Consider the following 21,631-nt stretch of genomic DNA (forward strand, 5'->3'; position numbering starts at 1 on the left):
TGGTACCAATAGCCTTCAAAATTGCTGCTGTTACCCCTTGGCCAAAAATGTGGCTCTGGACAATGTAAACAACTTTTGCCCTATATCCAACTGACCTTTTCTTGCAAAAATTTAGAACATGTTACAATTCAGTCAAATAACCATCTCTCTGCAAAAAACCTCTTCAAACTCTTCCAATCTGGATTCGGACAATTTCACAGCACTGGTTAAATCAGTAACAAGTTTCTTATTGCTTTTGATTCTGGTTCTCTTCCTATCCTTATTCTTCTTGATCTCAGTGCTGCTTTCGACACTGTTGACCATGACATCTTACTTTCTCGTCCTGAGACTGTGTTTGGAGTTTCTGACATTGCTCTCAAATGGTTCAAGTCTTACCTCACTGATCACTAACACTTTATCTCTCTTGGGAGTTTCAGTTCTGAAGTTGGACTCGTTAAGTCTGGTGTTCCTCAGGGCTCGATACTGGCCCCCCTGCTTTTCAGCATTTACATGTTCCCACTTGGTCAGCTATTAAGGTCACATGATCTGAATTATTATTTCTACGTTGATGATACTCAAATCTACATCCATATCAAACCTGACACTAATGTGTCCATCTCTGCTGTCTGACATTACATTACATCTCTGACATAAAAACATGGATGACTCAACACTTCTTTCTTCTAAACTGCGACTAGACTGAAGTCATGCTCCAGTCTCTGCCATCAACCCTGTCAAGCCAATGCAGTAACCCTCTCTGTGGATGGTACGGTTCTTGAACTTCAGTCAAAACTGAAGAACTTGGGGTGACATTTGATCCAGGCTTGACATTCGACCTACATGTGCAACATATTGTAAAAATATTATTCTTTCATCTCAGAAATATTGCCAGACTAAATCCTACTGTATGTTGTCACTAACTATATCTGAAAAGCTGGTCAACAATTTTGTCTTATGTTGAATTGATCACTGTAAAGCTCTACTTACTGGGGTATCAAAATCCACCTTGAACAAACTGCAGTAGGTCCTAAATTCAGCAGCCAGAATCCTGACCAGGTCTAGTGCAAGTGTACACATTACTCCTATCATGGAGTCCTTGCACTGGCTTCCTGTCAGGCTCTTTCAAATCAAGGCTCAAAACCTTCTTCTTTAGAAGGGCTTTTATCTAGCTGGTTTTGTGCCTGCTCCTTTGCTTTCCTACTGTACAGCAATCTCTTACTGTAATTGTGTAATTGTAGTCTCCTCTCATTGCGTGCTTTTTTTATTTGCTGTAAAGCTCTTTAAAAAGCCACTTTTAAAGGCCCTACAGTATATAAAATAGACTTCATTCTTATGATAATTCAGTAGTCAAACCTTGTAAAAAATTAAGAAGTGACAGGGAGAGGTACTTTTAACATCTACTGATGGAGGATGAACCTGTTAAAAGTGAGGAACAGTTGGTTTGAATGAGCTGTCAAGAGTGAAACTTCATGGGAGGGAAGTGAGCAGTCATTATAGGCTCTAAAGGGAAGCAGCCACTCCTCTGGTTAAATATGAGAATAATAGAGAGAATAAGAGCAGCTGGGAAGAAATGTGTTTCAGACTGTGTTGAAGCTCTAGCTAGAAAGTAGTCAGCACTCCAGAGAAGAGAGCTCATTAGTAACAGCAGCTCTTAATCCTGTGGATGAATGAAGGGCAGCCTATACTAAATGGAGTCACAGGAGTTAGACAACTGTCAATACAGTACAGACACACTGACTGGACACTCCAGTACATTAACACTGCACTGAGAGAGGGGTTAATACAGTACAGACACACTGACTGGACACTCCAGTACATTAACACTGCACTGAGAGAGAGGGGTTAATACAGTCCAGACACACTGACTGGACACTCCAGTACATTAACACTGCACTGAGAGAGAGGGGTTAATACAGTACAGACACACTGACTGGACACTACAGTACATTAACACTGCACTGAGAGAGAGGGGTTAATACAGTCCAGACACACTGACTGGACACTACAGGACATTAACACTGCACTGAGAGAGAGGGGTTAATACAGTCCAGACACACTGACTGGACACTACAGGACATTAACACTGCACTGAGAGAGAGGGGTTAATACAGTCCAGACACACTGACTGGACACTACAGGACATTAACACTGCACTGAGAGAGAGGGGTTAATACAGTCCAGACACACTGACTGGACACTCCAGTACATTAACACTGCACTGAGAGAGAGGGGTTAATACAGTCCAGACACACTGACTGGACACTACAGGACATTAACACTGCACTGAGAGAGAGGGGTTAATACAGTCCAGACACACTGACTGGACACTACAGGACATTAACACTGCACTGAGAGAGAGGGGTTAATACAGTCCAGACACACTGACTGGACACTACAGGACATTAACACTGCACTGAGAGAGAGGGGTTAATACAGTCCAGACACACTGACTGGACACTCCAGTACATTAACACTGCACTGAGAGAGAGGGGTTAATACAGTCCAGACACACTGACTGGACACTACAGTACATTAACACTGCACTGAGAGAGAGGGGTTAATACAGTCCAGACACACTGACTGGACACTACAGTACATTAACACTGCACTGAGAGAGAGGGGTTAATACAGTACAGACACACTGACTGGACACTACAGTACATTAACACTGCACTGAGAGAGAGGGGTTAATACAGTCCAGACACACTGACTGGACACTACAGTACATTAACACTGCACTGAGAGAGAGGGGTTAATACAGTACAGACACACTAACTGGACACTCCAGGACATTAACACTGCACTGAGAGAGAGGGGTTAATACAGTAGAGACACACTGACTGGACACTCCAGTACATTAACACTGCACTGAGAGAGAGGGGTTAATACAGTCCAGACACACTGACTGGACACTACAGTACATTAACACTGCACTGAGAGAGAGGGGTTAATACAGTCCAGACACACTGACTGGACACTACAGTACATTAACACTGCACTGAGAGAGAGGGGTTAATACAGTACAGACACACTGACTGGACACTACAGTACATTAACACTGCACTGAGAGAGAGGGGTTAATACAGTCCAGACACACTGACTGGACACTACAGTACATTAACACTGCACTGAGAGAGAGGGGTTAATACAGTACAGACACACTAACTGGACACTCCAGGACATTAACACTGCACTGAGAGAGAGGGGTTAATACAGTAGAGACACACTGACTGGACACTCCAGTACATTAACACTGCACTGTGAGAGAGAGGTTAATACAGTCCAGACACACTGACTGGACACTCCAGTACATTAACACTGCACTGAGAGAGAGGGGTTAATACAGTCCAGACACACTGACTGGACACTCCAGTACATTAACACTGCACTGAGAGAGAGGGGTTAATACAGTATCAAACTTCAATATAATCTTTTGAGACATATTCCTCATTAATATAATTTTATGGCATTGTACTGAACCCAGGTCTCTGTAAATGAATGTAAAACACATTACTTTTACTTACTCATTATTGGCAGATGCATTTTGCTGTTTTTCTTTGTATCTTTATCTTTAACAGTAAAAACACCAGCATCTCCTTTCTCCAGGATTACTGTAAGTAATCCAGTGCGTGAGTCCCAGGTCACTCTGTTCTTGTACTTCTCCTCAATGCTGCTCTTCCCACTGGACACCGTTGCAATGAGGCCATGATCACTGTGTCTGAATTCTCCATTTCTCTTCACTGGGAAGGGAACAATGAATGATTCTCCTTCTGGAAGTTCCTCCAAAACTGTGAAGAATAGAGAAACAGCATCAGACATGAACTCTCAGGATGTGGAAATGAGCTCATTCACAGGGATGTAAGGACACTACTGAAGGGCTGAACTGATCTCTTTATACTCTGAGCTGATTGGATTTGCATAATAAGTGGTTGGTGATGTAATCTCATCTGTAAATGTAAAAGATCAATTCTTCAAAACATATTCTTTGAGATTTTTATTAAGAAGGGTGAACAGCATGGTAAATTTGCCCTGTAGATAAATGTTTTGGCCCTTTTTGGCCCAGTATTTGAGTCATCATTGTAAGGACAAAACATTTTTCATGCATTTTTACAGTTTTTTAGCTCCAAGATCGACATCATCCAGCATCACATTCTCTCAACAATGCATGTCACCTCCACACCTCCTTCCTGCTTGCCCAGCTTTACTGTTCCCTTCTCTCTAGTTTCTCTCTGCTTGACTTTGCATTCCTCGGTAAACTGGTTTCGCATATGAAATCCACCACCTGCCTATTAGACCCCATTCCCACTGCTTTATTTGAGTCCTGTCTCTATACTCTCCTCCCCATTGTCCTCAACATAATAAATGAATCCTTGGGCACTGGTATGGTACCAATAGCCTTCAAAATTGCTGCTGTTACCCCTTGGCCAAAAATGTGGCTCTGGACAATCTTGTTGTCTTGTGTTTGGAGTTTCTGACATTGCTCTCAAATGGTTCAAGTCTTACCTCACTGATCACTAACACTTTATCTCGCTTGGAAGTTTCAGTTCTGAAGTTGGACTCGTTAAGTCTGGTGTTCCTCAGGGCTCGATACTGGCCCCCCTACTTTTCAGCATTTACATGTTCCCACTTGGTCAGCTATTAAGGTCACATGATCTGAATTATTATTTCTACGTTGATGATACTCAAATCTACATCCATATCAAACCTGACACTAATGTGTCCATCTCTGCTGTCTGACATTACATTACATCTCTGACATAAAAACATGGATGACTCAACACTTCTTTCTTCTAAACTGCGACTAGACTGAAGTCATGCTCCAGTCTCTGCCATCAACCCTGTCAAGCCAATGCAGTAACCTTCTCTGTGGATGGTACTGTACTAGAGTTTCAATCAAAATTGAAGAACTTGGGGGTGATGTTTGATCCAGCCTTTGACATTTGACCCATATGTACAATGTATTTTCAAAACATCTTTCTTCCATCTCAGAAATATAGCCAGACTACGTCCTGTGTTGTCTGAAAAGCTGGTCAAATCATTTGTCTTTTCCAGAATTGACTAGTGTAACGCTCTACTCACTGGGGTATCTAAATCTACATTGAACAAACACCAGTATGTCCAGAATTCGGCAGCCAAAATCCTAACCAGGTCTAGTACAAGCGATCACATTACTGCTATCCTGGAGTCTTTGCACTGGCTTCCTGTCAGGTTTTTGTATCACCTTCAAAATCCAGATGCTCACCTACAAGGCGCTCCATGGCTTGGCATCTCAGTAGCTGTCTGACTTAATACTGTCCTACTCCCCACCTTGCAACCTTCACTCTTATAATTCTGTTCCCCTGTCTGTTCCCCAAGCCAGTCTTCACTTTATGGATGACAGGGCCTTCTCCTGTTATGGCCCAAAGCTCTGGAACGCTATCCCTAAGGATATCATAGAGTGACCTTCCCTAAACTCTTTCAAATCTAGACTCAAAACCTTTTTCTTTACAAGGGTTCTGTGTGCCCCCTTGCTTTCCTACTGTATTCCATACCCCCATCTACTATCTCCTCTCAATGTGTATTTCTTTTTTGTTGTTCTGTAAAGCTCTTTGAAAAGCCACTTTGAAAGGCACTATGTAAAAATAAATGTATTATTATACTGTTTACAGACACAGGCTGACATGCAGATAAAATATTAAGTCAGTTGCTGTAAAAATGCAAAAGAACCAAAAAGAGAACAATTTAATAGATAAGCTGGCTGCAGTACCCGAATGGTTCTAGCACTGCAGTGAATGACATTTATTAAACATCTGTTAGAAAAGACTTTCTTGCCTTAAGGAATTTTGCCTGGAAAATCAAAGAAAGCATTTCACTTTCTCCAGCTTTCATAATAGAAAACCCTTTTAATCCAGTGAGCATGAGAAACAGGGGCAGTCTACTGCCTGCCAGGAGGGAGGCAAAGATCTGGAATGGCAGGGCTAGATATCTTCCCCCAAGGAAAAAGAGAAGGAGGAAGAAGGGTCAGAGGTAACCAGGTAACAATGAAGGAGTGCAGGAGGACCTGAAGCCAACCTCAGTTTGCCATGAGCTCAGGAGAGAGGAGCTCCTGGAGGAAAATTACCAGAGCTGAAGCTGGTTCCAGGGGGAATCAGCTTCATAAGCTCCAGTCACAGGGACCGGTTGTGACTTGATCCAGAAGTTCACACAAGCTCCAGTCACAGTGACCAGTCGTGACTTGATCCACAAGCCCACATGAGCTCCAGTAACAGAGACCAGTCGTGACTCGATCCACAAGCCCACATGAGCTCGAGTCACAGGGACCAGTCGTGACTCGATCCACAGGCCCACATGAGCTCCAGTCACAGGGAACAGTCGTGACTCGATCCACAGGCCCACATGAGCTCCAGTCACAGGGACCAGTCGTGACTCGATCCACAGGCCCACATGAGCTCGAGTCACAGGGACCAGTCGTGATTTGATCCACAAGCCCACATGAGCTCCAGTCACAGGGAACAGTCGTGATTCGATCAACAGGTCCAACACCTCCCTTTGTAACTGCCTCCTGGACTTCTTGACGGAACGTCCTCAGGTGGTGAGGGTGGGCACCAACATGTCCTCTACCCTAACTCTAAACACTGGGGCCCCCCAAGGCTGTGTGCTTAGCCCTGTCCTCTACTCCTTATTTCCCCATGATTGTGTCACCAGGCATAACTCAAACTCCATCATCACGTTTGCGGATGATACAACAGTCATCGGCCTGATCACAGATGGTGAAGAGTCTGCGTACAGGGAGGAGGTTGAAACCCTGGCAGCATGGTGCCAGGAGAACAACCTCTCTCTGAACATCAGTAAGACTAAGAACATGATTGTGGACTATAGGAAACACCAGGGAGGAGATCACACACCTATCTACATCAGTGGGACTGCAGTGGAGAGGGTCAGCAGTTTTAAGTTCCTGGGAGTTAACATCACAGAGAGACTTAACCTGGACCCACCACACCAACATCGTGGTCAAAACAGCACGGCAGCGCCGATTCTTTCTCCGCAGGCTAAAGAAGTTCGGCATGCCGTCACATATCCAGGCCAACTTCTACAGGTGCACTACTGAGAGCATCCTGACTGGTTGCATCACTGCCTGGTATGGGAGCTGCTCCACCCAGGATCGCAAAGTACTGCAGAGGGTGGAGAAGTCAGCGCAGCTCATCACCGGCTGTGAGCTACCAAACATCCAGGATATCTACTCAGCTAGATGTCTGAAGAAGGCCAGGTCCATTCTCAAGGACCCCAGTCATCCCAGTGACAAACTGTTTTCCCTCCTACCGTCTGGTAAACGGTACCAAAGCATTCGGTCAAAGACTAACAGATTACAGAAGAGCTTCTACCTCCAGGCAATAAGACTGCTAAATAGCCAACCTGCAGCTCCTTTAGCAAATCACCCGTAATGGCTACATGGACACACAGTTTTCACTGTATTCAGCATACTGCACTACTTGGACATAATGTATTGCATACATCATGGACACATCACAGCTCTATTCATATTGAGCTCTGTCTGAGTTTATTTTATTCAATTTCTATCGCACTATTATGTGTTATTATGTAACCTTAATTTGTAACTTAAATTTTGTGATTTTTACCCCCCCAGTGACCTCGTAGAAAAGACATTTCATTGCCAGCAACTAGTGCTGCATGCTGGACCAGCCTGATATCCTGCAGGACATCCAGGGATCAGAAACGCTTCAACACTCCTTTACCAGGAACCTCAAACAGATTGAAATCCAGGAAGGTGCGGAGATGGGAAACAGCACAGAGACCGCGCCAAGCTGACCTCTGAGCTGAAGGGGGCAGAGTGAGGCCCTGTAGGCGCCAGAGCAGCAGAAAAGGAACCTGGAGACGATGGATACCTGTGGGACACAGATCAGCCAGCTGTGGTCTGGCAGGGCTGAGAGTGATGACACACACTAGACCCAGCCAAAGCTGTCCTGTGACCTGGGTAAAAGATGGAGGCTCTGCTGCTTAATGAACAGATGAGGAAGAGTCTGGAGTCCAGATTTAGGATGTCCAGACAGAGCTGGAAAATGCTGAGCAGGAGGAGGACACCCTCCCTGAACTCCAGGTCAGGATGATCAGCACAGGGATGGAGCTGAAGGACTGGGCTGCTGCAGTCCAGATGGATCCAGCTCTTACAGAGAGGAAATCCAGCAAGGCATGGAGCTGGGAAATTGTATCAAAACAGCACCCAGCTGACCTCTGAGCTGAAGGAAACAAGGGGGGCGCCTGCAGACTCCAGAGCAGCAGAGGGAACCTGAAGTTCTGGAGGATTCCTGTGAAACAGCTGTGGTTGAGAGGGGCTTAGAGTAATCTCACTCAATCTCAGACCCAAGTAGAAAACATAACAGACGACCTGGAGAAGTCCCAGTAGTGCCACTCCAGTCTCCAGGAGGAAGAGGAAGCCTGCAGCATGAAACCACAGAGCTGTCCTGTGAGCTCAGGGAACAGAGGGGGACTCTGCTGCTTAAAGAACAGCTGAGGAAGAGCATGGAGTCCAGCGTGAGAAAGTCTAAGACGCTGAGCAGGAAGAGTCACTGTGAAGTTAACTGGAGGAGATGGGCAGTGAGAGGAAACAGCCCCAGTCTCAGGACAGAGCTGGAAAAGGCCGAGCAGTAGGAGGACACCCTCCCTGAGCTCCAGTCAGGATGATCAGCTCAGAGGCGGAGCTGAAAGACTGGGGGTCCAGGTAGAGAAGCTGCAGTCCAGGAGGATCTGACTCTGGTTGAGAGGAGAGGCTGCAGGAGAAGATTGTCTACAGAAGCCCTGCTGGAGAGGAGCCAGAGGAAGAGAAGGAAGGACAGAGAGTCTCCAGCTAGAAGAGACTGAGCAGCACAAGAGGCAGGTCCATGTGCTCAGAGTCACCTCAGCTCTGGGTCTGCCGGGAGGATAAGCTGCTCAGACTGTGAGGAGAGACAGAGCAGCAGCTGAGGCAGCAGCAGGGAGAGAAGGGAGACTCTTCACAGGCCTTTCCCTCAGCTTCTCTCTGATACACAGCAGAGACGCAGGATACAGGGTTTCCAACAGGAAGCACAGGGTCTTCTCTTATACTGCACTCAGCTAGCAAGTCCTACAAACTGTTTTACTATGACAAAAGTAATAAGTTCTAAACCTGAAGGGAGTTTAGTTCATCATGGTTATTTACAACAAGCACAGCAGAGAGCTCCCTATACTGTGTGATAGGAGCTGCAGTCACACACAGCAGAGCTAGAAGAACCATCACACTGTCATGCTGTCTAGTTCTGGGACAGAGAAAACCAGGAGACACACAGACAGGGAGAGGTCGAGGTACTTACCGCTTTTACACATTACCCTGAAAAGAACACCCAGTCCGACAACCAGTGCGGCAACCAGTGCGATCACAAGAATAGTAATTAGAATAGCTGCCCATGTTGGTAATCTTTTAGCTGGAGAAGAAAAAGAAACTGGTTAAAACACCACTGAGAGAGAGGGGTTAATACAGTCCAGACACACTGACTGGACACTACAGGACATTAACACTGCACTGAGAGAGAGGGGTTAATACAGTACAGACACACTGAACACTACAGGACATTAACACTGCACTGAGAGAGAGGGGTTAATACAGTCCAGACACACTGACTGGACACTACAGGACATTAACACTGCACTGAGAGAGAGGGGTTAATACAGTATAGAACATTTTTACATGAGCAATGTTGTCTCTGCTCTTTAAGGACAGAGACCTGGAATAAGCATCTTGAGATCGTCTAACTAAATAATTCACCACAGGCCCTTGTTCAGTGTCAGTTCAGGTGGGGAGCTGCGTCAGCATGCGTCGGCTGCAAAGGAACAAGTAATAGGTTTATTCCATGCTGAAAAAAAGAAGAAGGAAAACACAACGTTTCAGCCGTGGAGCCTTCTTCAGGTGTGTGGCTCCACGGCTGAAACGTTGTGTTTTCTTTCTTCTTTTCTCAGCATGGAATAAACCTATTACTTGTTCTTGTTCAGTGTCTACACCTTGGAGGAGCCATTAGAAAACTTGTGTCTGCTCTCAAAAGGGCTTCTACAGCTGCCTGTACTGTTGAGAGGGTCTTTGTGAACTTTGTACATACGGATGGAGTCATTCAGAATGTGCATTAAAACCCATAACACGTTACAGGGACTGAACTTTGCTTCGCTGTACCGCGGTATACCTCATCATTGTGAAACACAATTGAAAGGTGGCACTTGTGCTGCTTTAGGTGTTAGTGAAAACATGAGCTTCCTACAACCGAAATATGATCTTTTTTATACTTTAAAAAATCTGCTCAATATGGAATATTAATATGGAATCATGCATCTAAAAGGAAATTTTGAAAATAGATGAAAATAAAAATAAGTTTCTGAACATCATTAACAATATTAATTTATAAATATAAACATTTATTTAGCTGAGTGTGGCAGGGCATTCCACTTTCTTCAGAAAAAACTGCATCTAAGTTAACCTGGTCATTTGTGGTTATTTTGGAAACAATTTGATATGCTTATTTTAACTACGTTTTCTGTTGTGATTGTTATAATGGAAAATGAAACGCTTGTTTGGGTAGCAGTGTTGCTTACGGGTTAGACGGTTCTGAGTTCACTTCCTGGCCAATGTGTTAGCTCTACTTTTAAGAAATTGAGACTTTCTGTAATATTTAAATCAAATAATACGTATACAGCGTTGAATCAGAAACTTGACTTGGGTTCTGTCAGAGGAACGAGTCTTTATTGTGTACACAAGGAGCAGACAGTTCAAAGATGGCCAAGTGGAGCTCAAACTGCAGCGCATCTTCCCTGCATATATATACTGTATACACACTATAATGAGCGGGTTACAACGTTCTTATCGTTGGGGCTGCTAAGCAGCAGAGCTCGATCCGTGAGAGTACGAGTACGAGAATGAGACGGACATGAGTGCAGGTGTCACGCACTAGGGAACTAGGCAGAGTGCCGGGACCTCAAGGCCACAGTATTTACTGAACTGCACACTTAGACCTAACTTGCTAACAAGTTTTTAAAGATTAATGACATAATTTTGCGATTTTCCAGCCAGTCACCACGCTGGACTTACACAGTCCTACAGAGGAAAAACACCCACAACTCAAACAAGCCTACTTATTCCAATTAATAATCACGGCAGGATGTAACACCCCCACCCTCTGTAGGCAGTCCAGAAGATAAACTCCGCTATAACTCTTCAGTTTACAGAGAAATTCCCCCAAAGCTAAACATGTGATCAACTACAACATTCTCGAATCCCTTCTAATTTCCAGGGAGTAACTCTGTAACATAAGTGACCAGCGCATCAGTCGTTGATGTTGGTTATACAGTACATACGATAAAGCAAAGTCTGAATAAATGTGATCAGTAAAAACAACCAACGGCAGAAGACTTGAGCCTAAATGAACCTCAAAATGCTCTTTCTGTTCCTTCAGATAAGTTACAATACGAACCTTCAATACAGACGTTTTTAAATTCTTCAAGCAATATAATTTTATATCATTTATAATCAACTTCTACTCATTAGGCTTCACATAAGCTTTCTCACTTAGCACCTACATCCTTGCCGTGGGTGGAGGGAAAGCAGGTGTACGTTAACATTTAAAGAGAATGTCTCCTGTGTTGAATTGGGAAATTTTACAACTACAGATGCAGCCATTCAAAACGGGTGGGGTATTTCGCGGTGGTGAAGGATGATGGAGTCTGCTAGCAGAATCTGTATGTTACTCTGTACCTATATAGTGGTAGGAGCTGTGAACTCCTGCTGAATTCACATGCTAAACTCGAACCTTCACGCTTGCTTTAGCACAGATGCTTCTCCCTCCCTGTACTGAACCCCCATCTTCTGTACTAAACTACCTGATGGGGAAGGAATATTTTAATTGCTCTCTGAGCCCTGGAGTTCCTTGAGAAAGTACCTCAAAGACAGGAGAGAAGGGGTGAAGAGAAAAGTGTATATAAGCTGTGTTGAGCCATATCCCCTTTGAACAACTACAACAATAATCCTCATTGTATTGTTCCTTGTATGCATACAATAAAGCTTGGCTTGACGAACGGACACCTCAGGCTCGAATCTCTTGGTTTCTACAATGATGAATAAACACAAAAAGGACAGTAAAAAACAAGAGTTTGGTTCTATTGCGTCGTTGTAGTGGAGCTGAAAAAAAAGCTTTATCTTGGGAACCAAAGCAGGACAAATGCTACGTTATAGAGCACAAACAGATCACATATTACTATATTAAAAATTAAACATTTCCTATGGCTGTTCATCATTCATTCATCCTTTAGTTGTAAAATACCTTAACACTGCACTGAGAGAGAGGGGTTAACACAGTACAGACACACTGACTGGACACTACAGGACATTAACACTGCACTGAGAGAGAGGGGTTAACACAGTACAGACACACTGACTGGACACTACAGGACATTAACACTGCACTGAGAGAGAGGGGTTAACACAGTACAGACACACTGACTGGACACTACAGTACATTAACACTGCACTGAGAGAGAGGGGTTAATACAGTCCAGACACACTGACTGGACACTCCAGTACATTAACACTGCACTGAGAGAGAGGGGTTAATACAGTCCAGACACACTGACTGGACACTCCAGTACATTAACACTGCACTGAGAGAGAGGGGTTAATACAGTCCAGACACACTGACTGGACACTACAGTACATTAACACTGCACTGAGAGAGAGGGGTTAATACAGTACAGACACACTGACTGGACACTACAGTACATTAACACTGCACTGAGAGAGAGGGGTTCATACAGACACACTGACTGACTGGACACTCCAGTACATTAACACTGCACTGAGAGAGAGGGGTTAATACAGTCCAGACACACTGACTGGACACTCCAGTACATTAACACTGCACTGAGAGAGAGGGGTTAATACAGTGCAGACACACTGACTGGACACTACAGTACATTAACACTGCACTGAGAGAGAGGGGTTAATACAGTACAGACACACTGACTGGACACTCCAGTACATTAACACTGCACTGAGAGAGATTGTTGTAATATCTCTAGATACTAAATTGAGAACAATGGAGACACTTACCTTTCTGTATTGAGAGAAGAAACTTGATCCTGCCTTCATCCTTGACTTCCACAGTGTACTCCCCAGAATCTCCTGTCTCCAGCTTGCTGATACCGAAGAGACCAGTCGTTCTGTCCCAGGTCACTCTGTCTCTGAAGCTCTCCACTCTGACTGGGCTCATCTTCCCAGCAGACACCTGTGCTATACGGCCAAGATCTCGGTGGGTCAAGGACCCCTCCTGCCTCACTGGGGCTTGGAAAGAGAAGGAGTCTCCCTCAGTGAGCTCCACCTTCTGAGGACCTGTAGGCAAGAGAGATCAGCCTTGATCCTCATCTCTTAAACAAGTCTGGCTCTCCTGGAATAAGCCTCTTGAAATCAAGTGGTTTCACTGCAGAAATTAAGACGAATTCCAAACAAGAATAGGACAATCTATCCAGTTCATTTATTCTCTGCAGCACTTGTTCTTCATGTCAGTTGGGATCATGGCTCAAATGAAAAAACGTCATATTTGTCATGAAATATAAGGTTTAAAAATGCCCATGTTCTATTTAATTTTTGTTTTCCCAGATGATGTGCTACGTTGAATTTAATTTCACACTGCACTATTCTGATAGCACAGAAGAGAAACATTAACTATACATACAGAACCAATAATCACACTGAATGTCAAGGAGAAACCTGTGTCATAAAAACACATGAAACTTGCCATTCGACCCACCTTGATCATTTGGTGGTTCAGAAGCTGAGGGAATTTAAAATTTTGTTAAGCTGTCCTTTTGAGCCTAAAGCACTTGGCTGGGAAGCCTGTTCCAGACACCCCATTCTCTGTGAATAAATCTGCATTTCCTGTTCTCTGTCTCAGCTGAATTCCCCCAAGCGTCTTGTGACCCCCTGTCCTCATTTTGCCACGGAGTGTGAAACATGCCCCTGACTTGAACTATCTGTGCTCCTAAGGAATTTGTATACCTGGATCAAATCTGCTTTGTTCCAGACTGAAGCGATTAATCTCTCTCAGCCTTTCCACATGCAACAATCTTTCTTCCTGCTCTTCTTCGAACTCTTTCCAAGGCTATAATATCTGTTCTGTGGTCTGGTGACCAAAACTCAAGACAGTCTTCTTGATGAGGTCTTACTACAGCACCATAGAGCTCCAATATAACTTAAATAGATTTAAATCCCACATGTCTTTCTATATATCCAAGTATTTTATGCTTTATAATGACCTGCTACTACAGAGGAATCAAGTTACATTTTAAGTCAGTACAATTTATGTCCTCAGATGCAATCAGGTACACGCCAACCAGCCCTAAGGGGGTTCATGGATGATCTTAAGGTAACAACACCATCTCATATGCAAGTGAGGTGGGTTTTGAAAACACTAGAGGACATGGCAACCTGGGCAAGAATGAAGTTCAAACCAACTAAGTCAAGATGTATGGTGATCAGGAAAGGCAAAGTGACCAATAGATTCAAACTCCAGATCCATGGTGAAGCCATTCCATCAGTGGAGGCAGATCTAGGCAAATGCCTGGGTAAGTGGTTTGACTACATATGATCGGACAGGGAAAATGACAGAAAAATTGAATCACAGGTAAGCAAGGGGCTGAGGAAGACTGATGGATCAGAACCCCCAGGGAAATTCAATGCATGACCTTATCAACATGGGTCTGCTGTCTAGACTCCTGTGTCTGCTAACAGTATATGAGTTACCCATGACAATGGTGGAAGGAGTGAAGAGAAAGATCAACAAGCAGCTCTGAAAATTCAACAAACCCTCCAAGTTTCACACCAGTGGGATAGATCAGAACAACTGTAACTCCCCCCGTCTCAGTTGTGAAAGAATCCAAGGTGGCAAAATGCAGGGAGGAGATGTTCAGGAACTCTAGAGATGATCTAGTGAGAAGATCAGGAAGGATGTAGGCAGCTGCAGTCTCTGTAACCCAAACAGAGAGAGCTTTAAAACTTTGGGACATCCTTGGGAACCTGTGAACTGATAGGAAAGGTCTGGGAACAATATATGCCAGGAGTGGGAAAAAGCCAGCTCAAAGAAAGGAGAGCCACGGTACTGGAAGAAGTGAGGAATGTGGAGGAAAAGGGCCAGAGGTCCAGTGTAGTTGGGAGTGCAGGGAGCAATTTACAAAGGGGAATCTTCCTGAAAGAAGATTGACTTGGACAAAACTATGGAGGTTGGAGCCCGTTCGTATCTCCTTCCTGCTGTGAGCAGTCTACGACACCCTGCCATCACTAACAAATCTATGAAGGAAGAACCACTGTGCAGGTTCTGTGGAGAGAGGGGTACCATGGCATGTACAGTATCCTTTCTGGGTGCAGAGTAGCACTTTCCCAAGGGAGGTACAGATAGCATCATGACAAGGTCTTGATGACACTGGTGGACATCCTGGAGTAAGAGAGATGAAAGGAATGACGAGCTCATGGAGGATATAAACACAGTTGCATTTGTCGGGGAGGGTGAGAAGCTGACAAGGTCCAGAAAAATCAAGGATTCTATTCTGCATAAAGCTCCATTGTGGGATATGAGAGTGTACCTTGGAGGAAGACTGCAGTTTCCCAAGGTTGTACAAAAATCCCAAAGGCCAGATGTGGTGATGTGGCCCCCAGAAGTGAGAAATATCATCCTCATTAAGCTGATGGTGCCATGGGAGGAAGGATGTGAGGAGACCTTTGAGAGGAAAAGTGCCAATTACTAAGACAGGTGCAACACTGCAGAGGGTGGCAGACGTGGATTTTCCTGGTGGAGGTTGGATGCAGAGGATTATCTGCACAATCAATGTGGAGAATGCTGACAGCTGTGGGGCAGACTGGGAGGGACAGGACGACAGCAGTTTGAATGCTGGGAAAGGCAGCAGAAGCAGAGAGAGAGCCTCATGCTGGTTCTGGAACAGCAGAGAGGAGTCAAGCTGCAGGCTGGGAGGAGATGAGCAGTGATGGCTATCACTGCTGACCTGCCAGCAGTAGGGTGTTATGGATAACGGTCAAAACGCCTAATCTGAGCAGCACATGAGAATACGAGAACAGTACAGTATATTACAGATGATTAGGATGATTAGTAAGATCAGAGAAACAGGATTATTCTGAATGCTCATTTCTCTCCTGTGAAAGCAGATCAGACAACACTGTAGCATGGCTGCCATGCTCATTTAATCCACCTGATGAAAGAAAGCTGTGAGCACCAAAAATAAATGTAGAACATCAGAGAACCTGGCATGGAGAGTATCCACCCCTACACCAGATATCACGGAAGGCTGGTTGTTATATGTGTGTCTTAGACTAACAGCAGAATAGCTAAACGTAGGCAACAGTCAGAGATAGGTGTCCAAGGAGCTGGGAGGCTCTGGGTTCAAGGACATCAGGCAGGAGAGGATCAGGGGTGCTCTGTCCCTACAGAGCCCTGATACGTTAGTGGTTCCTGTCTGCCATCAAGGGCTGAAGAAACGACAGCTCTCAAAGAGAAGCCATCAGGTTAGGCTCCAGGTTTCTATAAAGGCTGTGATGTAAAAGAAGTACAACAGTAGCAGACTTGGTGTGTTTTCATGTCAGGGTCGCCAGTAATGGTACAGTGAACCTGGCCGGACGACATACAGTATACAGAGTAGTGAGTTACACTGCGACTGTGGGGTAAATTGTCTTGGTCTTTAGGGACAGATGGGATTATTCAGGAAAGCATAGGTGAGTAGCTGGGCAGTGCAATGGTTAGCTCTCTCCAAAACTCTGACTGGAGAAAGCTTTGGTTAGATGACCAAGGGTGAGGGTGGGTCAGCCTCACAAGGGTGAATCCTCAAGGGTAAGAATTCTTACCATGACTGGTTGACATGGGATGACAATGAGGGTTTCCTAGAGATTAATATAAAACCAGGGACTTCTAATACCTTGGAAAAGCAGATAGAACATCAACAGGGTTACAACAGGTCATACATCCATTTCATATATTTCATATGTAGTGTTTCATAGCCGTTCAGGGACGCCAAATATGTAATGTAGTGGCTCTCTGAAGGCACCAGTTCTGTAGGGTTTGGGCATTTACTGAGACAATTATTAATTGTAGCAGTAAATCACAAAGTTGATTCTTTTGATGGCTTTAGAATCCAACCATGCGACATAACTCAAACAACGCACACACACGGGTACTAATACACGAGGATACATTTATTAATACATAGAATATGCATGTAAACCTAACAGATCTTATCGAGAGGGTTATCAGAATACAAAAGATATATATTCAATCAGTTACGAAGAGTTACACATATCAAGAGGACATACGTTCAGTATATCATTCATTTAGACCGTTTCATAAATGAACTTGGTTATAACTTCTACATTAGATACTCAAAACAAGTACATAACTCTTAGGAATTAAATTGATATCAACTGGTTGGGATAACAATTGAATTCTCGAGCTGTAATGCATTGAAGTTGAATACTCATCCAATTTCTGGGGATTCAGATCTCCTGCGGGCACAAAGAAACAGTTGCAGGCTGTTGCTGTCCAATCCGCGCTCTCTGGCTGTGTGCCAGGCTGTGCTGTGCGGCTTGCGACGGTGCGCTGCAGATGCTCACTGGCCGGCTAGTTAGTGTTGGCTTTAACTAGCAAAGTTTGTGCACAGGAGAAAAGATGACTGTGAGTCCCAGCAGGTAAGGAAGAGGACCGGGTCGTTCCTGATGAAGAGCTAGTTCTGAATAGTGATTCAGCTGTCCACAGTTCTGACCTGTCCACGAGGCCTGCTGCTGGTTACTCTCTGGCAACCTCCACTCTAGACTCTTAGAACAAAGGAAAGTTCTGGCACTCGGACACACTGGCCGTTCCGTGGTTGTCCGGGCTGAGTCTCAGGATGGTCAGGAGGCGCGCTGCGAGAATGTCCTGCCCTTGGGAGCCTTCTGCTCCTGGGCCGTCCTGCCCTGGAATTCTCCTTTGAATTCCCTTTAGAACAGTCCACAGAATCCTCTCCAGAATCTTGCTGAATCTCCCGAATCTGAATCTCCAGGCCTGTGTTGCCTGTTTTTACCTGGAGGAACTTCAGCTCGTTGATTGGCTGAAAGTTCCATGGGCATCAGAGTCCCACGTGGGTTACTCAGCCCTACCAGTCCCTGATTGGTTGATCAAGGTGAGATATGAGTCACTTAGTCCTGACACTTAGTAATGCAGTCCAGATGTCCATCTGGCACTCCCTAGACAGATAGGCGCCAATGGATGACCATTGATCATGATAGCCAGACTTAGCTAAGTGCATCCCCCTTTGGGAGCTGTCCTAGGACCTTAAATCACCCTGCACTAATGGTCTCTCTGTGGCTGCACCACAGAGATGAACAGAGAAATGGGGCCTCATTTGGGAAGCTCAGAAACACTTAATTCTGCCTTATTATTAAGCCTCGCCGCTACATATCCCCCCTTTTTGAAGGTCACGAGGTCCTGAGGCGTTGTTGCCTTCAAAGCAAAACAGAGTTAAGTGATGTCCCTTGCCATTAGAACATTAATCTTAACTGTCTACATTACTCCTCGAGAATTCATACTGGAACCAGCATTGGGAACAAACAGGATGAATAACATCTGGAGTATGTATAAACACGGTAGGAGACATTATCTAAGTCTAGGAATTACACATCAGGAAGTTCACTATCAATATCTGATACCTCTGTGGTAGATATTTAGGGAGAAGTCACTTCCTTTCTTTTGACATGCTACCTTTGACTCATTCGTGCTACCCAGAGTACATCCTGATGTGAGAGTACAGCTTTCAGAGTACACTGTCAGTCATGATCCAGCTACCCGGCAGCAGTGTTACAATAACACCGGTTCCTGTTCCCAGCCCCCCTGATGAACCACAACACCTGTGTTGGGTATCTGCTAGGGTGGTTTGGAGGTTTGTTCCATTAAAGCAAACTAACTACCTGTACCTCTTCAGGGCTAACTGTTTCTTGGATTTCTATCCAATTCAATAGTGTGGCACCTGAAGGCATCCATGACCTCAAGTTTGGTCTTATATTGTCTGGTTCCAGACCGTACAGTGTTAAGTTACCATGCTGTACTATGGCCTCCTCAGGAACTTAAAGGAACTGTTTTATTAGGTAGCTGCATCGCGGTAGCTGTATCATGCCTGTCACAAGTCATAGTGTCAGTTAAATGTGGTGTTTTGACCAGCCATTTACGTCCCACCTGCTCTTCATGGGGTTCATTAATCTCCCTCTGCTCGTTAGTAGCTTTACACCCTTCATTGGTGAATCGTTTAGACACAGCCAATGGATAGCTTTGGTAGCCATACCCATCTCAAGATTTGGAACCGAATTCGATCTTGGATTGCCTTCTGGGTGAGCTATGAGCGATGGGGTTAATGTCACACACTCCTCTACTGAGAAGAGTGGAATCAAGTGGGTTGGGATTTGTGCCATGGCTAGACTGGCTACAGTGGCACTAAACTCCCTTAACAGGTCTTGTGTCAACATTCTGGCCTGTTGCACACAAGCATATACCCACTGTATAACACCAACAATCATGTCCACTGTTTGGGGAATAAGGTTTAACCCTGTTGCATAGGAAGTTGCCTGTAGGGTTTTCCCTAAGCTTTCCAACTTTTGCTGCTGTCGATACAGTCTGTCACTACCCTCTGGCATCTCCTTCACCTGCCTTCTTGGGGCAGTCAGGGTGAGAGTGCCAGTAGCACACAAACCTACCAGAAAAAGCAAACGTGCAACAGTGGCGGCAGCAATCAGTCCTCCCAAAAGTCTTTTCGGGTGGCTGATCCCAGTCATCTCCTTCTGAGTGACTGTTGCCTTTCTAAGCTGGTGCAGCATGTACATGGTGTTTTTCTCAGTATGCCATGTGGCATCTTGGGCACCAACATCCTGGAAATCTGGGGAGATCTGACACAGCTGCTGATGCTGCTCCTCCTTTTCCAGGGCATCTGCTTTTTCGATTTGTTCATGCCTGTGCTCTAGGAACCCTGCAGGGGGCGGTGCAGCGGTGGAGCATACCTGACCCTCGGCTGAGTGGTCATCTGGAGCACCTGAGTGATCTGGGATTGTTAACCCATTCTCACTGTTCAGGTCCACCCTGCACACTTCCTGATTGAGGAATCCCTCTATCGGCATGTTTACAATCGTTCGCTGGGCGTGGGTGTAGGACACCTGCTCGCTCCCCCCTTCCCTCGCTAGGGGTTCAGGGAGCTGCCCCAGCACTGGGATAGCTAGTTCACTGTCTTCGAACTCGCTATCACCCACCAGGCCCATGTCAGTGCAGGCGGGGATTCTGACACCCCTCTTTGCGATGTCCTGCACTGACAGGCGGGTGGCTTGACCATCCAGCTCCAGTCTGGGTGAACCACTGTTGGTCAGACTCAGACTGACAGACTGAGCTGGTGGCTGTAAGAAAACCAGCTCGGCTTTCATTCCCTGTCCCTTCTGGGGGACTGGGTGTGTTGGAAACCCTGCCGTTGAGGCAGGAACAATCAGGTCAGTCTCACTCACTACCTGGTAGTTGTGAGAAATAATGTTACCTGACTGCAGGTTCCCTGGGTCACAGCAGAGGGAATCGGCATCTGGGATCAGGTGTGTCCACAGCGCAGTAGTCTCAGCGTCCAGCTGGACCTCCTGTCTAACCTGTGAATGTTGCACCAGGGGCACCTGGTGGTGGCCCTGTGACAGCTGCTCAAGCAGATCCTCACTAATAGAGGACCTGTCAGGGCTAAGGGTGAGGGCTACATCACCAACCTGCTCTCCTGCCATCTGGATCCCTTCCACCACTGCAGGGTGGTGTTTCTGACCCCTCTTGGGTGCCAGGGTGCACAGGGAAAGCTCCTTTTCATCGCCAGGTGGGGAGATCTGCTCCTCTTTAGGGATGTAAAAGGTGTGTGCTTTACCTGGTGGATCAGGCGGCTGCTCGGAGCACCGCTCCTGTGGCAGGGAGGCTGTTGTGACCTCAGCCGGGACACGACTTCCCTGTATATCCGGGGAACAAGAAAATATTTTTATTTCTTGTCCAGAGGGAACAGAAGGAATCTCCACATAGGCTTCTGTGTTCGGTGGGCACTGTGTGAGCACAGTCTGCCTCTTGGCCCCCCTTTCCTTCTGTACAGAAGGCTTAGGAGCCTTGACCTGTTTCCACACTTTGCCTTTCCGGTGATCCACCAAAGGTTCCACTCTGAGTCGCATACCCTTTTCTTTTTTTACCCGTTTGAGCTTGCTGTGTGACATCAAACACCTTTCAACCTCAGTGTCAATCAGTGTCTCACTGGGTAAGACATCTCCCATGGCAGCCTTGAGGTAAAAGCTTCCTGCTTTTCCTCTGTGTTTTACTGCCTGCTCTGTGACTTCAGGGGTGGAGTCACCACTCACTTGGGAGTGGCTGACCTCATCCAGGCAGGAACCCTTCCGCTCAATCAGATAGACTGAGGGAGTGGGAGGGGGCGGGTCTCCGCCTCCTCCAGTGGAGAGTATCAGCTCATTCACGCTTCCGGCAGCCTTGGGGAGCGGTTGTCCCTGTCCTAATAAAACTTGTTCAAGCCTGGCCAGGCGGGCGGCTACTGAATCCTTTTGTTCAGCTTTATCTAGCCCTTTCCCTCCCCC

The 21,631-nt window shown here is 45.6% G+C and overlaps 1 protein-coding gene across 1 annotated transcript in view; it reads right to left on the reverse strand.

Annotated features, from left to right (window-relative positions):
• Positions 1-21,631, reverse strand: part of LOC148832589 (uncharacterized) — a 73,628-nt gene that overhangs the window by 12,041 nt on the left and 39,956 nt on the right. The window contains exons 5-7 of the mRNA XM_088918546.1: positions 13,076-13,354; positions 9,303-9,413; positions 3,504-3,767 (exon numbers count right to left, since the gene is read on the reverse strand). Coding sequence (XP_088774672.1) covers positions 3,504-3,767; positions 9,303-9,413; positions 13,076-13,354 — 654 coding nt within the window. The remainder of the gene's footprint in view (positions 1-3,503; positions 3,768-9,302; positions 9,414-13,075; positions 13,355-21,631) is intronic.

This window comes from Atractosteus spatula, chromosome 6 (assembly GCF_055471065.1).
Source record: "Atractosteus spatula isolate fAtrSpa1 chromosome 6, fAtrSpa1.hap1, whole genome shotgun sequence".
NCBI classification, from domain to species: Eukaryota; Metazoa; Chordata; class Actinopteri; order Semionotiformes; family Lepisosteidae; genus Atractosteus; species Atractosteus spatula.